Source organism: Mugil cephalus, chromosome 5 (genome assembly GCF_022458985.1).
Source record: "Mugil cephalus isolate CIBA_MC_2020 chromosome 5, CIBA_Mcephalus_1.1, whole genome shotgun sequence".
Taxonomy (NCBI): Eukaryota; Metazoa; Chordata; class Actinopteri; order Mugiliformes; family Mugilidae; genus Mugil; species Mugil cephalus.
The window spans coordinates 17,576,942-17,597,628 of record NC_061774.1 but is presented as its reverse complement, the minus strand read 5'-3'; the positions used below and the strand labels follow the sequence as shown (position 1 = coordinate 17,597,628).

Here is a 20,687-nt window from a genome sequence, read left to right as displayed (position 1 = left end):
TCAAATGGTTTTTGGTCGATTTTGTCTTTTTGTGCTGTTTTTATTTATCTTTTTCTGGCCCGGAGTGAGGACTGAAATTGCCGGAGTGAGGCCTGAGATTCGCACTAAACTTTCGAAGAAGTGCTTTGGATGCCAGGCTGGAGTTGGCGGTGGTGGAGGGGAGAAGGAGTTTCAGGTCGGCGGTGCCACCTGTACTCACGGGGTGGCTTGGTGGCTTGATGGGACCCGAGGGAGTGTGTCGTGAGAGGTGATTGGGAGACCTGGTTCATAGGACCCCAGTAGTCTGTGCCCGGCTTCGGGAGACACACTCCGTTTGTATTTACATCCGATAAGGAGACGCCATTGACAAGAAACACCATGACGACACGATCCACACAGCAGTTGCTATGCAGTTTTATTATTTATTTATTTTATTTTTGCCATCTACTTTTGTATATTTTCATGATGCTAATTCTGTACATTTTTTTTGATTACACTGCTTATTTTTATTTTATTTAAGTTAAGTTTTTTATTTTATCTTAGTTTATTTATATTTCTTGTGATTTTATGTGTGTTTACTTTTATTTGCAACGAAGCTATGGTGACAAAGTAATTTCCATCGTGGGTCATTAAAGCCTGTCTAAGTCTCCCTTCCATCCCGTGTCTGCACTGTTTATTCATGGTATAAAATACAGTACATAATCTAAGGTCAAATGGTTTAGAAAATACCACTTTTGCGCTATTAATAATAATTCTCTACAAAAATCCACAGAACCCTGTTGAAGTACACAACAAACATCTTTCTGGGAACATACATAATATTTCTATGTTGTTGTTTTTTTTTTTCAGATGTATTTGCCTCTGTACCCCCCAAAACAAAACATCTCATTTACTGGCAAATTGGTTTTTGTCACAGCATGAGGTGTAGTGCTGCGCTTTTGTTTTGAGGCAAATGTCTGATTATGAATGATGCCAGCGAGTACAAGAGAACGTTGTGAGATGCCCTTTAATGAGCAGGGCAGGCTGGTGGGTGGGTGGTGAGGGTGGGAGAGGGCTTTATTGGGAAGAGCTCATTAAAGGATGGATCTGTGGTTTCTGACCAAGCCATCGGTCCCCTGATTGGTTCTGACGAGACAGTGTTTCAGAAAGGCCCCCGGTCACATCAGGTTTTCTCAATGGAAGGAAAACACGCTACTGTTGTTGCTGTGACAACAGAAGTACCCACACAGACAAGAGGTTAGTTCAGATGCTTCTGTGGTTCTGGTACAAACACTGCTGGCCCAGAATGGCACGATGCCGTGTATTACAGTGACAGGGCTGGCCATGGTGGGGTGAGGGGTTTGGTCTCTGTGTTGCTTCTCATTTCAACCTAAGCTTGTCCAGCGCAAATGGGGCCATACTTGACAGCAACTATTCACTATTCACTATGATATGTGAATTTATGTGAAGCTGAGCTACCTTTTAACATTGCCTTTTATTTTTTATTTAACAAACGAACACAGGGAGGGTGGTGCATAGCTGTGTTATTGGCTAGGCGTTTCTTTTGCGTGTAAATCATTCATCATTTACAGCTTTGGGACGATAATCACCAGGAGAGACAAGAGCCAAAGGTCTCCACCAGACATCAGTAAGGCAGAATACCCCGTGAATGTCGTTCGGTAAGTCTGGCTGCTGCATTTTGAATTATATTTATCTTTTTAATATTAGCGTTTTTAATATTAGCGTAATAATTTTAGTGTCCGTATATATAGTCTGGTGACTGCAACGCTTCGCAAGATACAATATGTCATTCTCTTCACGCTAATTTGGTTCCTAGCGCTGTATGACTATAACTACATATACAGCCATAGCCTATGTTTGTGTTTTCATGTGTTACAGAAAAAAAAAAAAAAAATGATCAATTCTAACGGATGTGTTTAATCATAATTCTCATCAAAACGTAAACCTGAGACAAGATTCTGACTTTCTTTGGTCTTCAGCCCAACTTGCAACAAATGGCGTTACCCAATAAAGCAAGAAGAAACCTTTCATACAACTAATATAAACTCTATGCAACTTGAATTCTTAAAGTGGACTATATATATATATATATAAGTTTACATTAGTGTCTGTAAAATCAGACTGTGAGACTGTCAAACCAACTTAATTTGTTTGTCTTTAAAAACTGATTTCATGTAACTTTAACATGATAAGGAGTTAAGAAAGTGAGAGATTCAGAGTCCTTTTGTGAATATAAAGGAAACCGCCAAAATTGTCTTTATAGTCATATTCATTATCTGCCTTAGAGGGAAGTATTAAGCCGTGTGAGAATTTCTGCTTTCCACTCGCTGTAAATGAAACTTTACAGGTGTCCTCACTAGCTGCTGTCACTAATTTAGGAACGGCATATTGCTTAGCTGTTAAACGTTAAACCAAAATTTAGGAGACCTGCTTTCCTACCCTTATCATTATGTAACAGACACATTTTATTGTGTACTACATCATGTGTCATACGCACCATCAAAGAGATTAAAGAGATATAGTGGCTGAGTTATGTTGTCCAAAGTACATTGTGCACAATTTTCAATACCAACTGTATGTCAGTGCTAATTATCTAATGCTAACACGCTAAGCTAATATTTTGAAGACTGCAAAAGGTATACCGTCTAAACGTAGGCTTGCTAGCTTACTGATGTCGAAATTTAGCTTTAAACACTGGTTCGATACAGTCTCAGATGAGCTGCCATGTTTGCTGTTCGTTAGTGAGAGCTGTTGGTTTATAGGCTTGTTGGCCGCTTCTTGGCTCAAAGCTATCTCTTCCTGCCTGGATGTCAACCAACTCTGGTTAGGAAACCTATATATGTATCTTTATATGCATACACATATAACTGTGTGTGTGTGTGTCTATCTATCTATCTATCTATCTATCTATCTATCTATCTATCTATATATATATTATACTATTATTATAATATATATTATCTATATATATATATATATATATATATACATATATACTATATATAGACATATTATACTACAAACATATGCATTACCCACTAAACTATGATGTCTTGCAAAGCTAGCTCTTCTTATCCACTATCAACCTCCCTTGTGCCATATGTCACCAAATATAATTTATTCCTGTTTGTATCATACAGTATATGCTCCATGTACACTTAAGCAGATGCCTTACACTCATATGAGCTTAGTTCTGCTAAAAGTTTCTTAAAATTAAAAATATCCTTTCCACCATCGTCTCAGTGCTTGCTCTGGGGATTTTGGGCTTTGGGTTCTGTAAAGCTTCTTGGCAAAATTTAGATTGTTGCTGACAAAATATAAACAACTGTATTGAATTAAACTGCATTGAACAATTTATCACATATAAATTGTCATTTCCTGTGTCTTCATTTTCAGACATGGAGGCGATCACAGGAAGTATACTACTGTTGTGTGTTATCAGCTTAGCTAATGGTGCGTATTCAGAACATTTCCCGTTTCTTTCATTTGTGTGTTCACATCAGTATTTAATACTGAAAAACTGTGTGTTTCCACAGCAAATTCCAGTCCCACAATAACTCACGTTCTTTACGAAGTGTGTGAAGACACTCCTGTTGGTACGTATATTAGGAATGTGAAGCACTGAAATATTTAAAATTGTTTTTAGTTCATTTCTGCATACAACACATGTTTTAATGTGTTCCATTTGTGTTGTTTTTGTAGGTACTGTTGCCTTTATAATACAAGCAAGCGATCCTGATGGTGATTCCATGACGTTCACACTAACTAACGGCAATAAAGAGTTCTTCACAGTTAACAGGAACACTGGGGCTGTAACGGTCGCAAGGGAACTAAACAGAGAGGTATAATGTGTTCAGTAAAGAACCTGACATTTTAAACAACTTAATTTTGGGTTATCTATTAAGTGTTTTATCAATTTATTTTCTAGCAATTTCCTTTAATGTCACTTGGAGTCGATGTCTCTGATGGGCTCAACGATGTAAGTGACATAGTTCTGGTCATTATCTATGTTGTATGTATAAGTTTGCTCCTCATATTCATTCAGTCCATCATGTCTTTCAGATACAAGGCACTCTTACTTTAATAATAGGAGATGCCAATGACAATACACCAACATTTGTTAAGTCCAGTTATGACAAAGATGTCCCAGAAGTAAGTCAGACACATTTTTATCAGTTTTTCTACCTCAACATGTCAACATACAGTATGTTGTGTCAATTTCATTTACATCAATTTGCCAGTCCATCTTGATGTACACATTAGGGCAATTAAAGTTTTAATTTCTGGTTATCCTCTCTTTGGCTTTTAACAGAACACAGCTATAGGTACAACTCTGTTCACAGTGCAAGCCAATGATGGCGACACTTCAAGTGCTGCGGCTGTCACATATAAGATCGATGAAGTAAGCGTCCTTTTTAAATCTTATACTACTATTATATTTTTATTTTCCATAAACTGCAAAGCGTCATTTACATGGTTATTCTAGGTAACTCCAGCTGAAGGAGCTGGCCTGTTTGCCATCTCAGCCACAACCGGTCATGTCACATTAATTCAAAGCCTGAATTACACTTCACTGAGCTCTTTTTATCGACTGAAGATTAATGCAACTGTAAGTATAATATTGCAAGGTATGAAATGTTTCGTCCATATTGATACAGTGCCATCAAAGCATCATTTAAAACTTCAAGATGCCTTTGACAGCCGCATCCATGTTTGCAAATACGCCTCAATAAAAGTGGTGTTTGTTAAAATTGTTACTGTTTGTTACTGTTTTATCATATTATGAAAGTATCTTTATTCATGTACACTATTAATGTTTACTTGAGTGTCGACCGCTGCTGTCAGGACTGATTCGTCAATTTAGTTAAATTCAATTATTTATTTATTTATTATTTATTTATTATTATGTAGTAATTCATAACGCGTTCCAGTAAAATTAATATTATAGCCATGAAAACCAAAAAGTGTCTTTATGTGTCTCGTGACAGGATGGTGGAGGAAAGTGTTATTTTGCTGAAACAAAGTACTTGTCGAGCAGTGTGTATTCCTTCATTAATGTGGTGGACGTCCCAGACCTTGACCCACGGTTCATTGGCCTTCCATACATAGGCAGCGTTAAAGAAAATGCCGCTGTGGTGAGTGATGATGAACTGGATTCTGCTAAATCTGACTATAAAAATTGAATGAAATATGAAATGTTTCACTATCAACATGTGATACTTTATGGAAATATACCATTATGGTGTGAGAAGTCAGCAATGATGAGACAAATCTACAGGCAATGGACTCTGAGCTGAGAAATGTTTCTTGTTTAAAAAATTTCTTTTTGTCTTTTGCCAGGACTTGTCTGTGCTTAAAGTGATTGCTCTAGACCAGGACACAGGCGTGAACGATAGAGTGGCCTATAGCATTCAAAGTGAGCAGCAGACACTCAAGTGCATACAATATGTGTTTTTTTGTGAACTAGAAAGTAAGATTTGATGTGTGTGTGTTTTCACGATGTTTTTTTCAAAGATTCCTCAGCAAGTGGCCTGTTTAAAATCAGACCAGATGATGGCACCATATTAGTATCCTCGGCCATTGACAGAGAAGCTGTTGGCGATACTGTAACACTGACTGTGAAGGTACATTTTTCAGTTTTCCTCTATGTGTGTGCTTTGTCTGCTTTGTCTTATCATCTTATTGTCAATATTATCCTATCTTGGTTTAGAGCAATGAGACAGCATTTTCCAAAGGGTAAAATTAGAAGAGTCTCACTAATGCCACCACACTATAGGCCTTTATCAGTCCCCACACTGACCTGTGTTCTTGGTAGTTTGGACTTGACGCGGTTGATTCTAAAGTACGGACTCTGGAGGACGGTTCTTCTGTAATTTGGACAGCAGTCTACTTGATGACGCCCATAAAATGCACTCTGGGATATGGGGCTGTACCAAGTCCATACAATTTACCTCCCAACGTGTTCTGAATAAAATAGGTGGGACAATTACACAACTGCAATTTTCAAACTGTAGAGAGGTCAAGTCAACTTTCATTTGCCTTGAAGGACCTGTTTAAGAGAAAATAGATAAAATAATTCATGAATTCCCTCAATTATGTGTCTGACTCATTTTGAGCACATTAAACAACTATGACTATGTGGGGAGAAAACAGGATATATGTCAACATTTAGGACAAAACCACTGTGGAGTGGGGGAATATAACCTAGATAACATAATTACATAGGGCCTATCACAAATTAGAGGTACCCTCAAAACCATTTGGATGAAAAAATGTTGACAGACTTCTCAATTTATAATAAGAAGTTATTCAATTGAGAATATAATTTTTGAGACTGTATAACAATTGTATTCTGTTCTCTGTCAGGCCACAGAGTCTCAGTCAAACATCCATGGGATCTTTGCCAGCACCACAGCAGACGTACAGATCCACATCCAAGACATCAATGACAACAGGCCGGAGTTTTACAGATGTGAAACGGGCTGTGTGAGCGCAAGTCAGTTCACAGGAGAGGTCTTAGAGCACTCCCTGGGGTCTGTTTCCTTTAACATGACGGTTAAGGATGCGGATAAGGTAAGAGAGATGTTTTTCGACTGAAAAGAAAATGCTTTGATAAATACAAATGATCAAGCATGAAAAGTTGTTCTGGGATGTTCCAGGCCTCACGCATCCGACTCACGCTGGAGGGAACAGACAAGGACGTGTTTTCTGTGGAGCCTTCATCGGTCATGTCAGAAAGCACTGTTGAGCTGCTCGTCAAACAGCCCCAAGCACTGGATTTTGAACAAAAACAGCAAATGGTTCTACAGGTAGGAAAGATTTAAACAGGTGCCTTTTAAAATAGTATTAGGCGTCATTTATTTATTTTTCATATTAGTGATTTTCTTTGAACCTGGTGTGTCCTCCTGTGCATGTGTCATGGAACAGGTGATCGCCACAGATGAAGAAGAGGCCACGTTCCGGTCAACTGCGACAGTCACTATAAACATAAGGGACGCCAATGACAACAGTCCCACTTTCCCTCAGCCCACATACAAGTTGGACGTGCCTGAGCAATCTCCTGCAAACACAGCGTTGGAAACAATTACTGTGAGTCCATAATAAATGGAAACAGTCTGATCAAACATTTAAGAAAGTCTTGAAAGAGAAGCTCACCTTGTTTTTGTCTCTTTTCCCAGGCAGTAGATCCCGACACAATGGACCAAGGCAAACTCAAATACAAGCTTCTTCCGGACAGCATGTATGTCTACACTTGAGCCAGCATGCCTGTCCTCCTTAATATTTGACTTTGCAATTTTTTTTTACTCAACTCCACTTGACTCTCTGTGTTTCAGACTGCCGTATTTTGACGTGAATCCAAATACAGGCGTAGTTTACGTGAAAAACGGATCCCTGCTGGACCGCGAGGTCAGATCTGCGTATTCAGCAACACTTCAGGTCACGGACACTGATGGCAAGCCCGGCACCACGGTACTGGAGATCACTGTCACGGACATCAATGACAATCCCCCAGTCTTCAACAGAGAATCTTATCTGGAGTTTGTTCAAGAGGGACAACAACTTGAGGTTAAGATAGAGGTACGTGTGAACATTGTGAGAACAGTATGCAGTTCATGTCAGGTCATGTTCATACTGCAGGTGTTGGTGCGGTATTCTGGATTTCTTGATGCTTTGTATCACTGGTGAAAAAGCACATGTCACTTTGCTCCAGGACAGGGATGTAGTTAATACTGGGTCTATAGCACATGTCAGTGTCCCTGCACACAGCACTGACTACGTTCCTTTACTAGCTAAAGGTTAATATCTCAGCAACCCCCCACATGTAACAGACCTATCACAGCAGAATAACATAACGTGTTAATAACTCACAGCTGAACTAATGAGGCTGCTTTCAGTGACAAGTGAAGAGGACTGAGGGGTGCGTTTCCCCTGCTAAAAGCTGCTGATTCCTACATTAGGGATTCAATGCAATTGGTGCATACTCTGCCAAAGATTTACAATGCTAAGCCTACAGTGTTGCTTTGAAATGATGTAAGAATATGACAATGCACCTCTAACATAACAAAAGCTGTATAGCTGACTGAAGTCCAGTGGCTTAATGGTTAAAACTAATATGAATTGGAATTGTCGTGGGGGACTTAATCAGAGGAACAAATCTAACCAAATCTCTTCGTGTATGTTTCATTTGTGCAGATGCTTCACATGTGATGTGACGAGAAAGCTAACATCAGTACCTAGTAAGAAATTGTCTAATGTTTCTGCTTTGGACAGGCAACTGATGTTGATGAACCCAACACAGTAAACAGCCAAATTGTGTATGGAATCGCGCCAAGCAACTACAGTGACAACTTCACCATCGACGCCAGCACCGGCGTGTTAAGAAGCAGCGGTGAACTAGATCGTGAGTCCCTGGATCCAGATCTCAACGGAAGGATCCAGATCAACGTGACAGCCACTGACCAGGGCAGTCCCCAGCTGTCCGCCACGGTTCCAGTTATCATAAATATAGATGTAGGTCTTGCAGCAAATTATCACAAATTTTCTTTCAGCTCATGTTGAGGATGATGACAACTGATGTATTTTTATTTTTGTTGGGACCCAGGATATCAATGACAACACACCGTATTTCGAACCCCCCTCTTATACGTTTCATGTTAAAGAAGGCGAAATAGGTGAGTTTGTCATCTTGCAAAAATTTTACCTGTCTGTAACTATGTGTCAAAGTTATAACTTTTTACTTTTTTTATCCAATCAGGCGCGTTTGTGGGCTCTGTCTATGCTGAGGATTCTGACCAAACGATGGACTTCAACCGCATTTCTTTCAGCATCATTGATGGAAGCTTCGGGAGCTTTATCATTCGAACCTTTCCCTCGGGAAGGGGTTACATGGGAAACATCACTGTGGACCCAGACATTGAGCTGAACTATGAGAGCGCTCGCACACAGTACAACCTTAAGGTCGAGGCAACAGATCTGGGGCAGAGGACTGCTGTAGTGGCAGTGGAGGTGTTAGTGGAGGATGTGAATGACGAGAGGCCTGAGTTCACGCCAGTAGCGCCCGTGACAGTGAAGGAGAACACCACCATTAGCGAGGGCATTGGGAATTTTACAGCGATCGACAAGGACGGGAACCATTCCCTGGTCTACGAGCTGAAATCAATCAAATGCAAATGTAACGATGTCCTGGAACCCTGCAACTGGTTTATCCTCGATCCATCAGGAGAGGTTAGGGTCAACCCGGAGGACAAGATTGATTATGAGCAGTGTACTCAGGGAGTGGTCGAGGCTCAGGTGGTGGACATGTACACGGAGAAAGGAGAGAACTATAGCGTCTCAACAGGTAGGCACTGTGTAGTTTTTACATAATGAAAGCAGAGGTCACTGTGTAGAAGCACAATAGAAGCCTGAAGTCACACAAGTGGTACAAAAGGTGGTTCACTGCTCTTTGGTCTATTTCAGGAGAAATGGTCATCAACATTGAAGACATCAATGACAACGCTCCAGAATTCCTCCCCTCAGACGCTGTGTTTGGTGAGTATATATCTGATAATGAATGACTGTAACTTTTATCCAAAGAAGCACTTTCTTTGAAGCCATGTAAACACTGTTGTTTGTGCACAAACCAGAGCTATTATATTTATTTTTATTTTTCATCAGTTTTTATTTTAATTTTATTTTTAAATTTAGTTTCTGTGAGTTTCCAGAGTGGATTTATATGCACGTTTTTTTTTAAATTATTATTATTATATGGGGTTATTTGTCAAGAACAACATTTAAGAAGTTCAGGGTAGGTATCGCAATACAAGCTCGCTTTATGAAAGCTGCTGATTGTCTTGAACACATGCACCAACGGCTCTGTGTTTGATTGTTGTTTGACAACAAGACATTTTCACTCTATTTTAGTTACTTCTTAGTACAGTTTCAGTCACGTCTCCTTTAAATTATCTATGATTTATAGCAAAGATTAGAAGAGACACTTGAAGAGGTACTTGATTTGTCACTATGTGAATCTAACACTAATTCTCTTCTTTGTCCTTTAGTCGTGGTGTCAGAAAGTGCAAACAAAGGGACATCGGTTGCAGGAGTCACTGTAAGTACTCTGAAAAACGACAGACTTGACGTCTTTACGAATTCTTGCTCACATCTCTCCCTGCTCTCAGGCTACAGATCGTGACACTGGAGAAAACAAGCAGATCGAATTTAAAGTAACGGGAGTCCAGTTCCACCACACAAACAATCAAACGACTAACATGAGGACGCTGTTTGAAGCTGTGACCACACAGCAAAATGACATTTATGTTGGGATTATCCAGTGAGTACATTTTCATCTATTACAGCCATATCTCGCTCTCCTCTAGCCGTGTGTTTGAATTTTTACAAGATTTGGTGTTTGCTGATGAAATCATATTTCGACTGGCACTGAGATGACTAAATAAGTTACCAATGCAAACTCAAAAACAACCATAAAGAGTCTTCAAACGACTGGAACGTGACCCAATATACCCACGTGCTTTATTAAGGCATGTAGATATGGTCAAGGCGATCTGCTGAAGTTCAAACTGAGCAACAGAGAGAAGAAGGAAGGTGATTTAAGCGACATTAAACGAGGCAGGGTTTCAGAAAATGTTCATCTACTGAGATTTTCACGCACAGCCATCTCTAGGGTTTACAGAGAAAGATCTTTAAAGCACAGGAGGATATCCTAATGCACGAGATCCTTGAAGGTGTTTGGCCACAGCGGCAAAAGACCACAACAGGTGCCGGTCATGTTGCCTAAGAAGGAAACTAAGGCCACAGTTTGCAAGGACTCACTAAACACCAGCAGAATATCACAAGAACATGGGCTGATGAGTCTCTGCTTCTGCTGCGACATTCAGAGGATAGGTTAGGGCTGCTGGTGGCGGTGTGAAGGTGTGGGTGACATTTTCTTGGCACATACGTCATGTCACGAAACTAAAATCATCTCAGATTTCTTTCTTGAACATGACAATAACTTGCCTGTAGTCAAAAAGCCTTCGTAGCCGATAGAGGACCTTTGGGATACGGTGGAACAGAAGAATGGAGAAATGAGATGCGGAGGCAATTAATCTGCAGCAACGTTACGTTGTTCTCATGTCAATGTTGATCTTTAAGGAGTGTTACTAAGACCTTGTTGAAGCTATGTCAACAATGTCTGTTCGCAGGAACACATTCTCTTATTCTGCCCATAACTACTTTCCACTTTCCACAGAACCAATGAAGGCCTTGATATGACACTAAAAGGGAAGTATTTGGTAACAGTGACTGCCACTGATAAGGGCGGCCTCTCCTCCAACATCGTACTGGATGTGAGTGTCTGATATTGCTGGATTTACATTCTTGACTCACTGCGAAGCACCATCCTGCCATCCTGTGTTACAGATGCTAATACTTCTTTTCATTTTGCAGATTTTCACAGTTGACTTAACCTATAAAGTCGAACTCCAGTTTTCATCCACGGAGGCTGAGGTTGAACAAGACCTCGATAACATCATCAGGTGCGTTTGTCGCTGCTTTTTTATTCACTTCATTTATTTGGCTGATTATCACTAACCTACCCCTTTTCTCATCTTTGACTTTTAAAGGGCACTCACTTCTGCCACCAAGGCTTCTGTTGAAGTCGTTGCAATCAGGTCTAAGTCTGACGCTCAAGCATCCAGGCAAGTTCCGTTTCACATCGCCTCTAATTTTAGAGCACCTACAGAGAATACAGCTCACAGTTCACTGGCTGCAAAATGATCCGTTCCTTTTCATACACAGACTATTTTTGTTCACTAGGTGGAGCCAGTGCACCTGTAACTAAAATTGTATTGTTTAGTGAACTGTGTTGCTGTAAATTGATAATTAAACACAAGATGAAAGGTCTGAAATTGCTGATTTTGAAAGAGTGTTTTTTTTTTTCCCCTCAGAGATTCACAGATCACCATCTTAGAGGTATATTTTGTCTACCCCAACGGGACAGCTCTCACCTATAGTGAAGTGGAGAGGATGCTTTCTCATCCGGACCATTACCCTGAGCTGATTAACCTCGGCCTCAAGTACATCGTAAGGAGGATTTACATTTTAGATTTTTATTTATTTATCGTAAAATTTCCTAAAAGTGAATAATTATATACTCTTAGCACCAGTGTCAGTGTTGCACTATGCATGAAGTTAACTCGATGTCTGTGACTAGAAAATTTAACTGCAGCGTTAAGTAAATCGATGAAGTCGTACTTTAAAAGTATTTTTGAGTGTACGAGTGAGCTCCTCCAATAGTTCAAAGCCTCAAGCTAGCTAAAGGCCAGGATATTGTCCTTTCCGTGAAAAGCTGAATCTGAGGCTTTTTGGGTTGTTTGGTCCCCATAGAGTTTATTGTTTATTGACCGCACTGGGGCAGGTATGGGAAACGGGTCTTTTGCACTAATTCTAAGATCTGCTGACTAACACAGAGGATGCTAAGTTTCCCGCGAGATGCGTTTGAACTAAAATCAACAAGGAGAACTTACGGATATACTTGTTACCCCTTTTTCAGGGGAATTCTCCGGTGGATGAGCCGGAGGATGACGTCTTGAAGTACATCCTGCTGGGGGCATTGGGAGGTCTCATCATCGTGCTGATTATCCTCACTACTTCACTGATGTGCACTCGCAGAACGTAAGGGACTTCATGGTTAACTGTAAAACACACTTTCAAAGTACATCTGAAACATCTACTAAGTAGGTACAGAGTCCGTTGACTAATCGGCTCATTTCACACTACAGGTTCAAGAGGAAGCTGAAAGCAGCACAAGCCATGAAGTCTGCAACCATGATGAATACTGAGAGCCAAAATGTTGGCGCTGTGGTGCCTGGAACCAACAAGTACACCATGGAGGGGTGAGGAGACAACAGCAAAGAGAGATAAATGAATGATCAAATCACAAAAAAAATGTCAATTTTAACTGTGTGTCTTACTCTGTAACAGTGCCAATCCCGTACTCAACCTCAACATTGACACAGCCGTGATCTACGAGGATTCAGATGTGGACAAAATGAGGTAAAAGAAGCCTCTCCATGACTACCTTGATGTTAGCACATTTTTGTCGTCGCACATAACGTTGCTAGCCGCTCTGTGGTTAATAAACTGGGACGATTTCCAGGTTAATATTTTGTCACAGTGTGTGTGCTAACTACAGCATGCGGTTGAAAGAGTGCTGACGTTGTGTTTCCATCAGTGTCATGTGATTGTTTAAATAAAAACCCTAGTCTGAAATCAAAGGATCATGTTTGTGGATATGGAGATGACTCTTATTTTTTTTTGTTTTTTAAGTCTCAACTCCCTGGACTACAACTATGACGTAGTTGCTCCTGGAATGAACACAAAACGTATCCCGGTGAGTTCACATTTTAAAATCCTTTTTGTCTTGTTCTTATGAATATTAGAACGTGGTCTAATTTTAAAACTGCTCCACACCAGGGTGGAACCAGCAGAACTCCGAAGTACATTGACCCTCTGGATGAAGCACTGGACCAGAATTACCCGAAGAAGAACAGCATAAACACACCTGACGTGGGATTTAACAACCCTTCATTTAAAAATACAGATCTGTGATGAAAATACACATGCAGCCTTTCTCTAATCACACTAACCAAATCAAAACTTTTTTATGAAAATGATTTTATGACAATTATGATATCGTCTCATGGAATTTAGTCTGTTTTGTTTGTCCATTAGTCGAAAGGCAAGTGCTTGTGTCCAGTATCCAAAGTAAAAGAAGTTCATTTCCTGCTGGCTGTGACTTTGAAAACAAAAGTTGAATCAATCTCATCTTGCTTTAAATAACTCAAAATAATCAAAACATCATATCAACAGAAAAGCAAACAAAACAGTTCTGTGTTGTACATTTAAATCACTTTATTTAATTTATTTAACATATTAAGCAACTGTTTAAAAACTGTTTGGTTTTCCTTGAATTAAACTTTAGTATAACTTAAACACACAACGCAAATTTCTGTCGCAGCAGACGCTACAGAAAAAGAACAAGAGTACTGCATTATGTCAGTGTATGAATGAAATATGTATTTATGATTGTGAGTCAGCCAAAATTGAATGCGTGTTTAATTTATCCGCGTTTGCTCTGGGCGCGACGTGAAAACCTCATGCAGAGTAACTTCCTACAAGCAGCAGAATGATTATTTCACTGTTTACTGACAATTAAATGAATGTTACGCAAGTGCAATCTGTAAATAAAGTCAATTTCTTCAGATGTGGATCGGACCAAAGTTAATGTGCGAACACCAACATCACTGACACTGCAACAACCTATGAATTAAAACACAAAGTTTACAACTGAATCACTTAATCATGGCAGTAAAGTACAATAAGTAAGAACTAAAAAAAAAAGAAGAAGAAGAAAAAGAAGAAGAAAAATAAATCAAAACGTGATTATGCACGTCGTTGGTACAGTTTTAGAATTTTCACAACACAAGTCAAAACACTGTGCCAAATCTAAAAGCAGAATATAAGACATACAAAAGCCTGCATTCAGGTTTGAGTCTCCTCTTATGAACAGACCGAGGCAACATCTATATAAAGGTTAAAGTTCATACATCCTAAGTCGAAGTGTCAAAGTGATTTTACCTCAACTGACAGAGCACAGGGTCAGGCCTCAGACCCCAAATCTCTATTTCAGCTGCAGAAGCTTGTTACCAGCCACGAGGAAGAATAGCTGGTTGCCATGGCTTCATATTGTCTGAGGTGGACTTAAAAAAAAAAAAAAAAAAAGCACAACTGAAATGACTCAGTGGATTAACTGAATGGACATTAAAGGAGAGGAGTTCACAATGACAGAGATGCATCGCTTTCATTTTCCCCAAAGACACACTCCATTAATTTGTCAGTCTAGAAAACGTCAAGGAAATTTATGAAAAAGAAAGATCCGAGAAGGGGGAGGGAAGAAAAAAATAGTACCGTATGGCTGTTTCTCTGTGATTAATGCTCCATATTAAATGTTTCTCTGCCTGTTTGTCTTGCGTGAGGATTTCTTTCTCACACTGTCAACCCAGTGTCACGTTGAAGTGCATCAGTGAACGCACTGCATCGCAGCCACATATATCAAGTGTGGTATTTCCAGCGCTGACGATTTTGCCGTCACCCGTTGCTTTGTCACTTTCCTGTCACTCACTCGTGTGAGCTCTGGAGCAACAGTGTGGCTGCTGCATGTTCTCCATCATCTGGCGGAAGGGGTTCCTTCTGCGTCGGCTCACTTTGTCGTCCTGCTCCCCTCTCTTCCCCAGCCGGCCCTTACCTGAACCTGAACCTGAACCTGATCCTGAACCTGAACCTGAACCTGATCCAGACCCAGAATCCCCTTGGCCTAACTCTGAAAGGAGGGGCGTGGCTGAGGGGTTGAGGGGAGGAGGAGGAGGCAAGGAGGATTGCCCCTTTTGCTTCTTCACCTGTTTCTCAAGGTGTTTCTGGATGGCAGAGCCCAGCACGGCAACTTCCACCACAGCTCCGTACACCTCCCACGTCATCCCTTTTTCATCCCAGCTCACCTCCTGCACCGGTTCCTCAGATTTCTCCTCCTCTTTCTCCTCCCCTTTCTCTTCACCTATCTCCTCACCTTTCACTTCGCACTTATTGTAATTTATTGCCTCCTCTTTGTCCTCTTCAGCTGCTCCCACCTTTTTCTCTTCGGTTACGTCCTTCTCCTCTTTGAGTACTTCTTCCTTGTCCTCCTTTTTACCCTCTACCTCCTCCACTATCTTCTCCTCTATGCTAGCCTCCTTCCTGATCTCAGGAAAAGTGGTAATGATGGGCGTTCTCGGGGTCATGGGTGCTGTAGCGACAGAGCGAAACTCCACCTGCTGACCGACCTGCAGCTCAGCGTCTTTAGTCTCCACGCCCACGGCTCCGCATTTTCCGAAAGAGCTGGGGAAGTAGAAGGCATGGTCCCCCTCAGGAGGGGTCATGGGGCTGGTGGCGACAGATTGACACTGCACCACCTCCAGGCTGACCTGAGTGCGGATGTTGTGGCAGCCGAAGGGAGCTGGCGATTCAGGAACGGGAGGCTTTGTCACAGAAGCTTCACATGCCTCTTTGTTTTCTCCTGAACTTTCTGATTCAGCGCATGTTTTTAGCTGTTTATTACCAGAAGCCGGGGGCTCTTCAGGTTTGTTTTGTGGCTGGTTTGTGTTTGAAGAGTCCTGTACAGGTTCAGGAGTAATGGTTTCCGTGGAGATATTTTCTCTCTTCACATCGCTGCCGTTTTCCTCCTCGAACTCGTCTATTTTGACCATCTCTGGCTCAATGGAGTAAAAAGACGTCTCCACCTTGTCCTCGTCTTCCTCCTCATTGTTGCCATAGTGGGTGACCAAGATCGTAATGTCTTGATCCATACTTCCCATCCTCTGTTGCTTACACTGCTGCTTACCATCCTCCAGATTTACCTGCTGATTCATTAACCCAGGAGCCAGGTCAGTTGCCTGGCTCCCCGAGCTCCTTGGAGATAGGTTTGAGCCTTCAGTCAGCTCCTTTGATGTGTTAAACTTCAAAACTCCAGATATTTCTGACTCCGCTTCTGCTGGACCTTTCATGGTTGGCAAACCTTCCCTCGGCTCTTCACCCGCCTTCGTTTTCTCCTCCTTCTGAACCACCTCTCTCCCGATCAGCTCTGGGAAGGCAGTGGACGATGGCGTCTTCGGGGTCATGGGGGAGGTGGCCACAGAGCAGAACTCCACTTGGCGACTCACCTGCAGGTCTGCGTCTTTAGCGTCTGTACCCACACATTCGGTTTTCCCAAAAGAACTCGGGAAGAAGAAGGAATGGCCGCCCTCCGGAGGAGTCATGGGACTGGTGGCTGCAGAGTGGCACTGAACCACCTCCAGGCTGACCTGTGTGCGCATGTGGTGCTGACCAAAAGGAGCTGGGGAACGTGGGTCAGAAAGGTCTGGAGTTTGCGGCACAGGAACCAAAACATTCTCAATGTCAGCACCTTTTCCGCTTTCACGATCAGCATCTTTGTCCTTCAACTTTCCCCTCTGAATTTTGGCATCTCCGTCTCCATCACTTTGGAGCTCAACAGTGATTGTCGCTTCGTTGTGTGTAGTAGCTCTTTTGTCGACCTCAGGCTGTGGTACCATGGCATCAGTCTGTGTACAATCTTTAGCTTGCTTAGAGTCTAATTGATCGGTATTGCCAAAATCCACTCCCGAAAGATCTTTGGAAATTATTTTTTTGTCTCTCTCCCCCACACAGCTGGCATCCACGTGTATTTTTGGCTCATAGTCCCCTTGAGTTGTTGACTCTTGACTTGTGCACATTTGCGATCCCTCAGGTGCAGGGCCGCTGTCTGTCTTCTCAGAAGGCTGGTGATCTTCTCTTAGACCTCTCATCTCGTCCTTAAGACTTCCCATTCTGCCTCTGCATTAAACCTGGACAACACAACGCAGACACACTGTTGGTGCAATTTGTAACCAGTGACAAAGCACGAGTGCAGGATAAAACAACAGGTTGTTTTTAGTAATTAAAAAAAAAAAACAAATCTTCATGTGAAATGGATGCATTCGAACTCTCACATGTAACATCACTGTTACGTCACTGCTACTGCTTGACAGAAATATTAGTATCTTAGGTCAGTGATGTTTACCTTGATTAAAATATTTACAGTTAAAGATTTCACTTAAAATTGTCCTTTTTTTTCATTTTTAGAACAATTTTCAGTTTGATTATATGTCAAACATTTGCAAAAAATATATCAGCATAGCTCCGGCTTTGAATCCTATTTCTGTACATAATCGCATGACAACAGAAGCATGCACGGAAAGATTCAAGAGAATCTGCCAGATACGGACCGTAAAAACCAACACAATAATAAAAGAAAAACTGCAGCAGAACACGAATCACACAAAGACATACCTCAGCCGTTCAAGTCAGACTGAAGCTTCTCCACAACTCTCCGTCAGATTTGGGTCAAACATCGCAAACCTCCAGCCTGGCTGAGATGAGCATCTGTCCATACATCTCCCCCCGTTGATTGATACTGATTGCAGCGGCTACAGGTTTGTCTCTAGAAGAATCTCTCTTAGGCAATCCTCGCTCTTTAGGCTGTGGCTGTGTGTGTTGAAAAGCTTCACATTTCCAGTTTCCCTGGAAACCACGGTCGGGTTCTGCCAGTGAGTGGTAATGTAATGACAAAATCTCTGTTCAGCCTCTAATCATCTGCAAATCATAGTAATTAGCTCCAGGTTCTCATAGCAACACAGGGGCAAATGTGAGCGGAGAGATAAACCTGTGAACTGATGAAATTTTTTTTGAAGAGGTATAAATTGGTCATAAAAGCTCTCACGTCACTACAAATGGCCAGTGTGAGGAGTTCTGGAGGGAGGGTGCAGGAGAGGGATTTCTCTTCTTATTAATGTTTTGATGTAAGACAGCAATGTGTGTGTGTGTGTGTGTGTGTGTGTGTGTGAAGGTCAGTTTTTTTTTTTTAACACCTTCAGCGTAGCACAGCAAGTAAAAAGCAACAAGAAGAAGGCTGGAAAGGGAAACACTTGAGCCATATTGTGATAATCAGAGAATCTTTAGAGGACCTCGGAAAGTCATGCAAACTCAGGTCTTATGGGGGAAATATGAGGGAATATTAGTAAGAGTGAGTGTTCTGCTGCAATTGTACAGAGGAATTCAGATGAAGGAGCCTGGAGGAAGCGGAGCTGTTCCTCCCACACAAACAAGCACTTGTAAAACGCCAAGTCTTTAATGCTCCTTCCTCCCTCAGACCGCTCTGCTTTGTGACACGCATTCAATTCTCAAGGGCCTCTGTAATTATGCTTGCTTCGGGTATTTTAAATGTTTAAATGCGTGTCACGGTCAGTGTTCATATTTCTGCCTTTTCCTTTTTTTTGGGAGGGGGGTTAAATCTCTCTGCAGTGGCAGCGGGCAGAACACCATGTACTGGCAGAAGCATCTTCACCATTAATTCGAAGGCCTCCACCAATCCTTCTGCAGAGTTCTGTTGCCTAGCAACCACATAATGTGTTGGAGGGAGCTGCGCTGCTGAGGACCAAGGTAGACAGCTCCGATCGCACTCTCATCAGGAGCCATCAGCCTGCCAAAGGCCATCTTCTCCGCAATGTGTTGGTAATAACGAGCGTGGTGATTCATTGACGAGTCCTCTCAGAGAGCACAAACAGGATGCCTCTGATGCACCGCGTTTCTAGAGCGACTGACAGTGTTATCGCGACCGTACGTGGCAGGATATCACATTTTAAGAATCCAACGAAGTGGCATTTATGACTTTTTTTTATTTCTCAAAAATAATCATGTGTAGTGAAATCTATATTAAAGCAAGAAACACAAATGATTAGAAAAAAAAGGACACTTTATATAAAGATTTCGTTTGGAATGTTAGCTGCGTGGAGATTTTTCTTTTTTTTTTCTGATGCCAGCATACTTTCATCCCAGCATGATTCCCCGTCTGAATGATGTCGTTCGTCCGTCCCATGCTCATTTGGTCTCCATTTTCTGTCCGAACTCCTTGATGGTGTCTGTGGCCTTGTCGGCAGCTTTCCCTATGGCTGCCTGAGTCTGCCTGGTGGCTTCTTGAGCAGCTTAAAGACACAAATGAAACACAAACCAGAACGTCTATAAGCTGAAGACAGTTGTATAGAGTTTGATGTCACAACTGTCTAAGTTTAATTATCACCTATAGTTTACATATTATTATTCTACTATATATTTTAATTGATAGAAAAAAATGATTTAGACTGTCAGTGTATTCTAGAGACTTTAGTCTTTAATAAATTCATTGTACCAAGTTCAGTTTTTATTCCTATGTAGTCTCATATCACAATCCGAGCCAAATATGTGAGATAAATAACAGTTTTATCTCTTAGAAATCACTGCTGCAGATCAGCTGTGAGGGACTTTGGACCTCGTTTCAAAGGTTTTCAGTTTTAATTCGACGAAAGCTTGTGTCAGCATGATAAGACTGATCTGCTTGAGATAACATACTCAGTATAACGTGTGTGTAATTCAAAAGCAGATGAACGCGCACTTTACCCATGTTGACTGTTTCTTTGGAGGAGTCTGCCACCTGCTGCACAGCGTCTTGAGCTGCCTTCACTGGAAACACATCACAGTACCTTAGATAAATACTATAAAATATGCTTTATGACACTTGAACTCAAGCTAAATAAACTAAGACTGTTTTCATTTTCTATTTTTTTTTTTCTTTTACAACTAGATCTGACACTGGCTCTGTGGGATTGTAAAGCTATGGATCTGTACCTGTAGTCTCTGTGACTCCTTTCGCGGCTGAGTTGCTCGTGCCTTTCAGGCCCTCAAAGGACTTCTTGAATGAGTCCATGACTCCTGTCTGTGTCCTTGCAGCTTCCACACAGCGGTCTGGCTCCGGAGCAGAGGGAGCGTCAGTTTAATACCCTCTATTTGAGCCCGGCACCACCGAGCCTGCACGTTCCAGCTGGATTAACCACAACAAAACCCACCCAAAGAGGCGCGATCAGACAGGAATCCCAAATATGGCAGCAACCTGCCAAGGGCCAGAGCCTGATCAGCAGATTTTCCACATCCTGCAATCAAATCCCCAGACAAGAGTGAGCAAAAAGACGCATAATAGAAAATCATTTAGAGCCACACGCAGGAGAAGACAGAGAATTGGGTACAAAGGATTTCAAATGTAATCCCACAGTTTAAGCAACAACAAAAGG

At 41.5% G+C, this 20,687-nt stretch overlaps 2 protein-coding genes across 2 annotated transcripts; one reads left to right on the top strand and one right to left on the bottom strand.

Annotated features, from left to right (window-relative positions):
- The first annotated feature begins 1,583 nt into the window (after nucleotides 1-1,583).
- Nucleotides 1,584-14,228, top strand: cdhr2 (cadherin related family member 2). The gene is made up of 31 exons (XM_047585485.1): nucleotides 1,584-1,637; nucleotides 3,376-3,432; nucleotides 3,516-3,575; nucleotides 3,682-3,821; nucleotides 3,908-3,958; nucleotides 4,042-4,131; nucleotides 4,292-4,381; nucleotides 4,466-4,588; nucleotides 4,968-5,114; nucleotides 5,320-5,395; nucleotides 5,494-5,603; nucleotides 6,346-6,552; nucleotides 6,639-6,788; nucleotides 6,907-7,068; nucleotides 7,158-7,219; nucleotides 7,314-7,557; nucleotides 8,251-8,490; nucleotides 8,582-8,651; nucleotides 8,735-9,319; nucleotides 9,439-9,510; nucleotides 10,020-10,069; nucleotides 10,140-10,291; nucleotides 11,210-11,306; nucleotides 11,407-11,495; nucleotides 11,583-11,657; nucleotides 11,907-12,042; nucleotides 12,512-12,633; nucleotides 12,741-12,854; nucleotides 12,943-13,014; nucleotides 13,288-13,351; nucleotides 13,435-14,228. Exons 1-31 carry the CDS (start codon nucleotides 1,628-1,630, stop codon nucleotides 13,567-13,569), a joined length of 3,852 nt encoding a protein of 1,283 aa, XP_047441441.1. The 5' UTR covers nucleotides 1,584-1,627; the 3' UTR covers nucleotides 13,570-14,228.
- On the bottom strand, nucleotides 13,851-18,247 carry LOC125008305 (G protein-regulated inducer of neurite outgrowth 3). The gene is made up of 2 exons (XM_047585486.1): nucleotides 17,878-18,247; nucleotides 13,851-17,393 (listed from the first exon to the last, which is right to left on the bottom strand). Exon 2 carries the CDS (start codon nucleotides 17,373-17,375, stop codon nucleotides 15,135-15,137), a length of 2,241 nt encoding a protein of 746 aa, XP_047441442.1. The 5' UTR covers nucleotides 17,376-17,393; nucleotides 17,878-18,247; the 3' UTR covers nucleotides 13,851-15,134.
- Between the last annotated feature and the right edge of the window lie 2,440 nt (nucleotides 18,248-20,687).

Excerpts from the sequence above, each read along its gene's own strand:
- LOC125008305 (XM_047585486.1), bottom strand. The coding sequence starts at position 17,375 with ATGGGAAGTCTTAAGGACGAGATGAGAGGTCTAAGAGAAGATCACCAG.
- cdhr2 (XM_047585485.1), top strand. Across the intron at positions 8,652-8,734 it reads TGTTAAAGAAGGCGAAATAG|GCGCGTTTGTGGGCTCTGTC; the intron begins GTGAGTTTGTCA and ends TTATCCAATCAG. Across the intron at positions 12,634-12,740 it reads CTGATGTGCACTCGCAGAAC|GTTCAAGAGGAAGCTGAAAG; the intron begins GTAAGGGACTTC and ends TTCACACTACAG.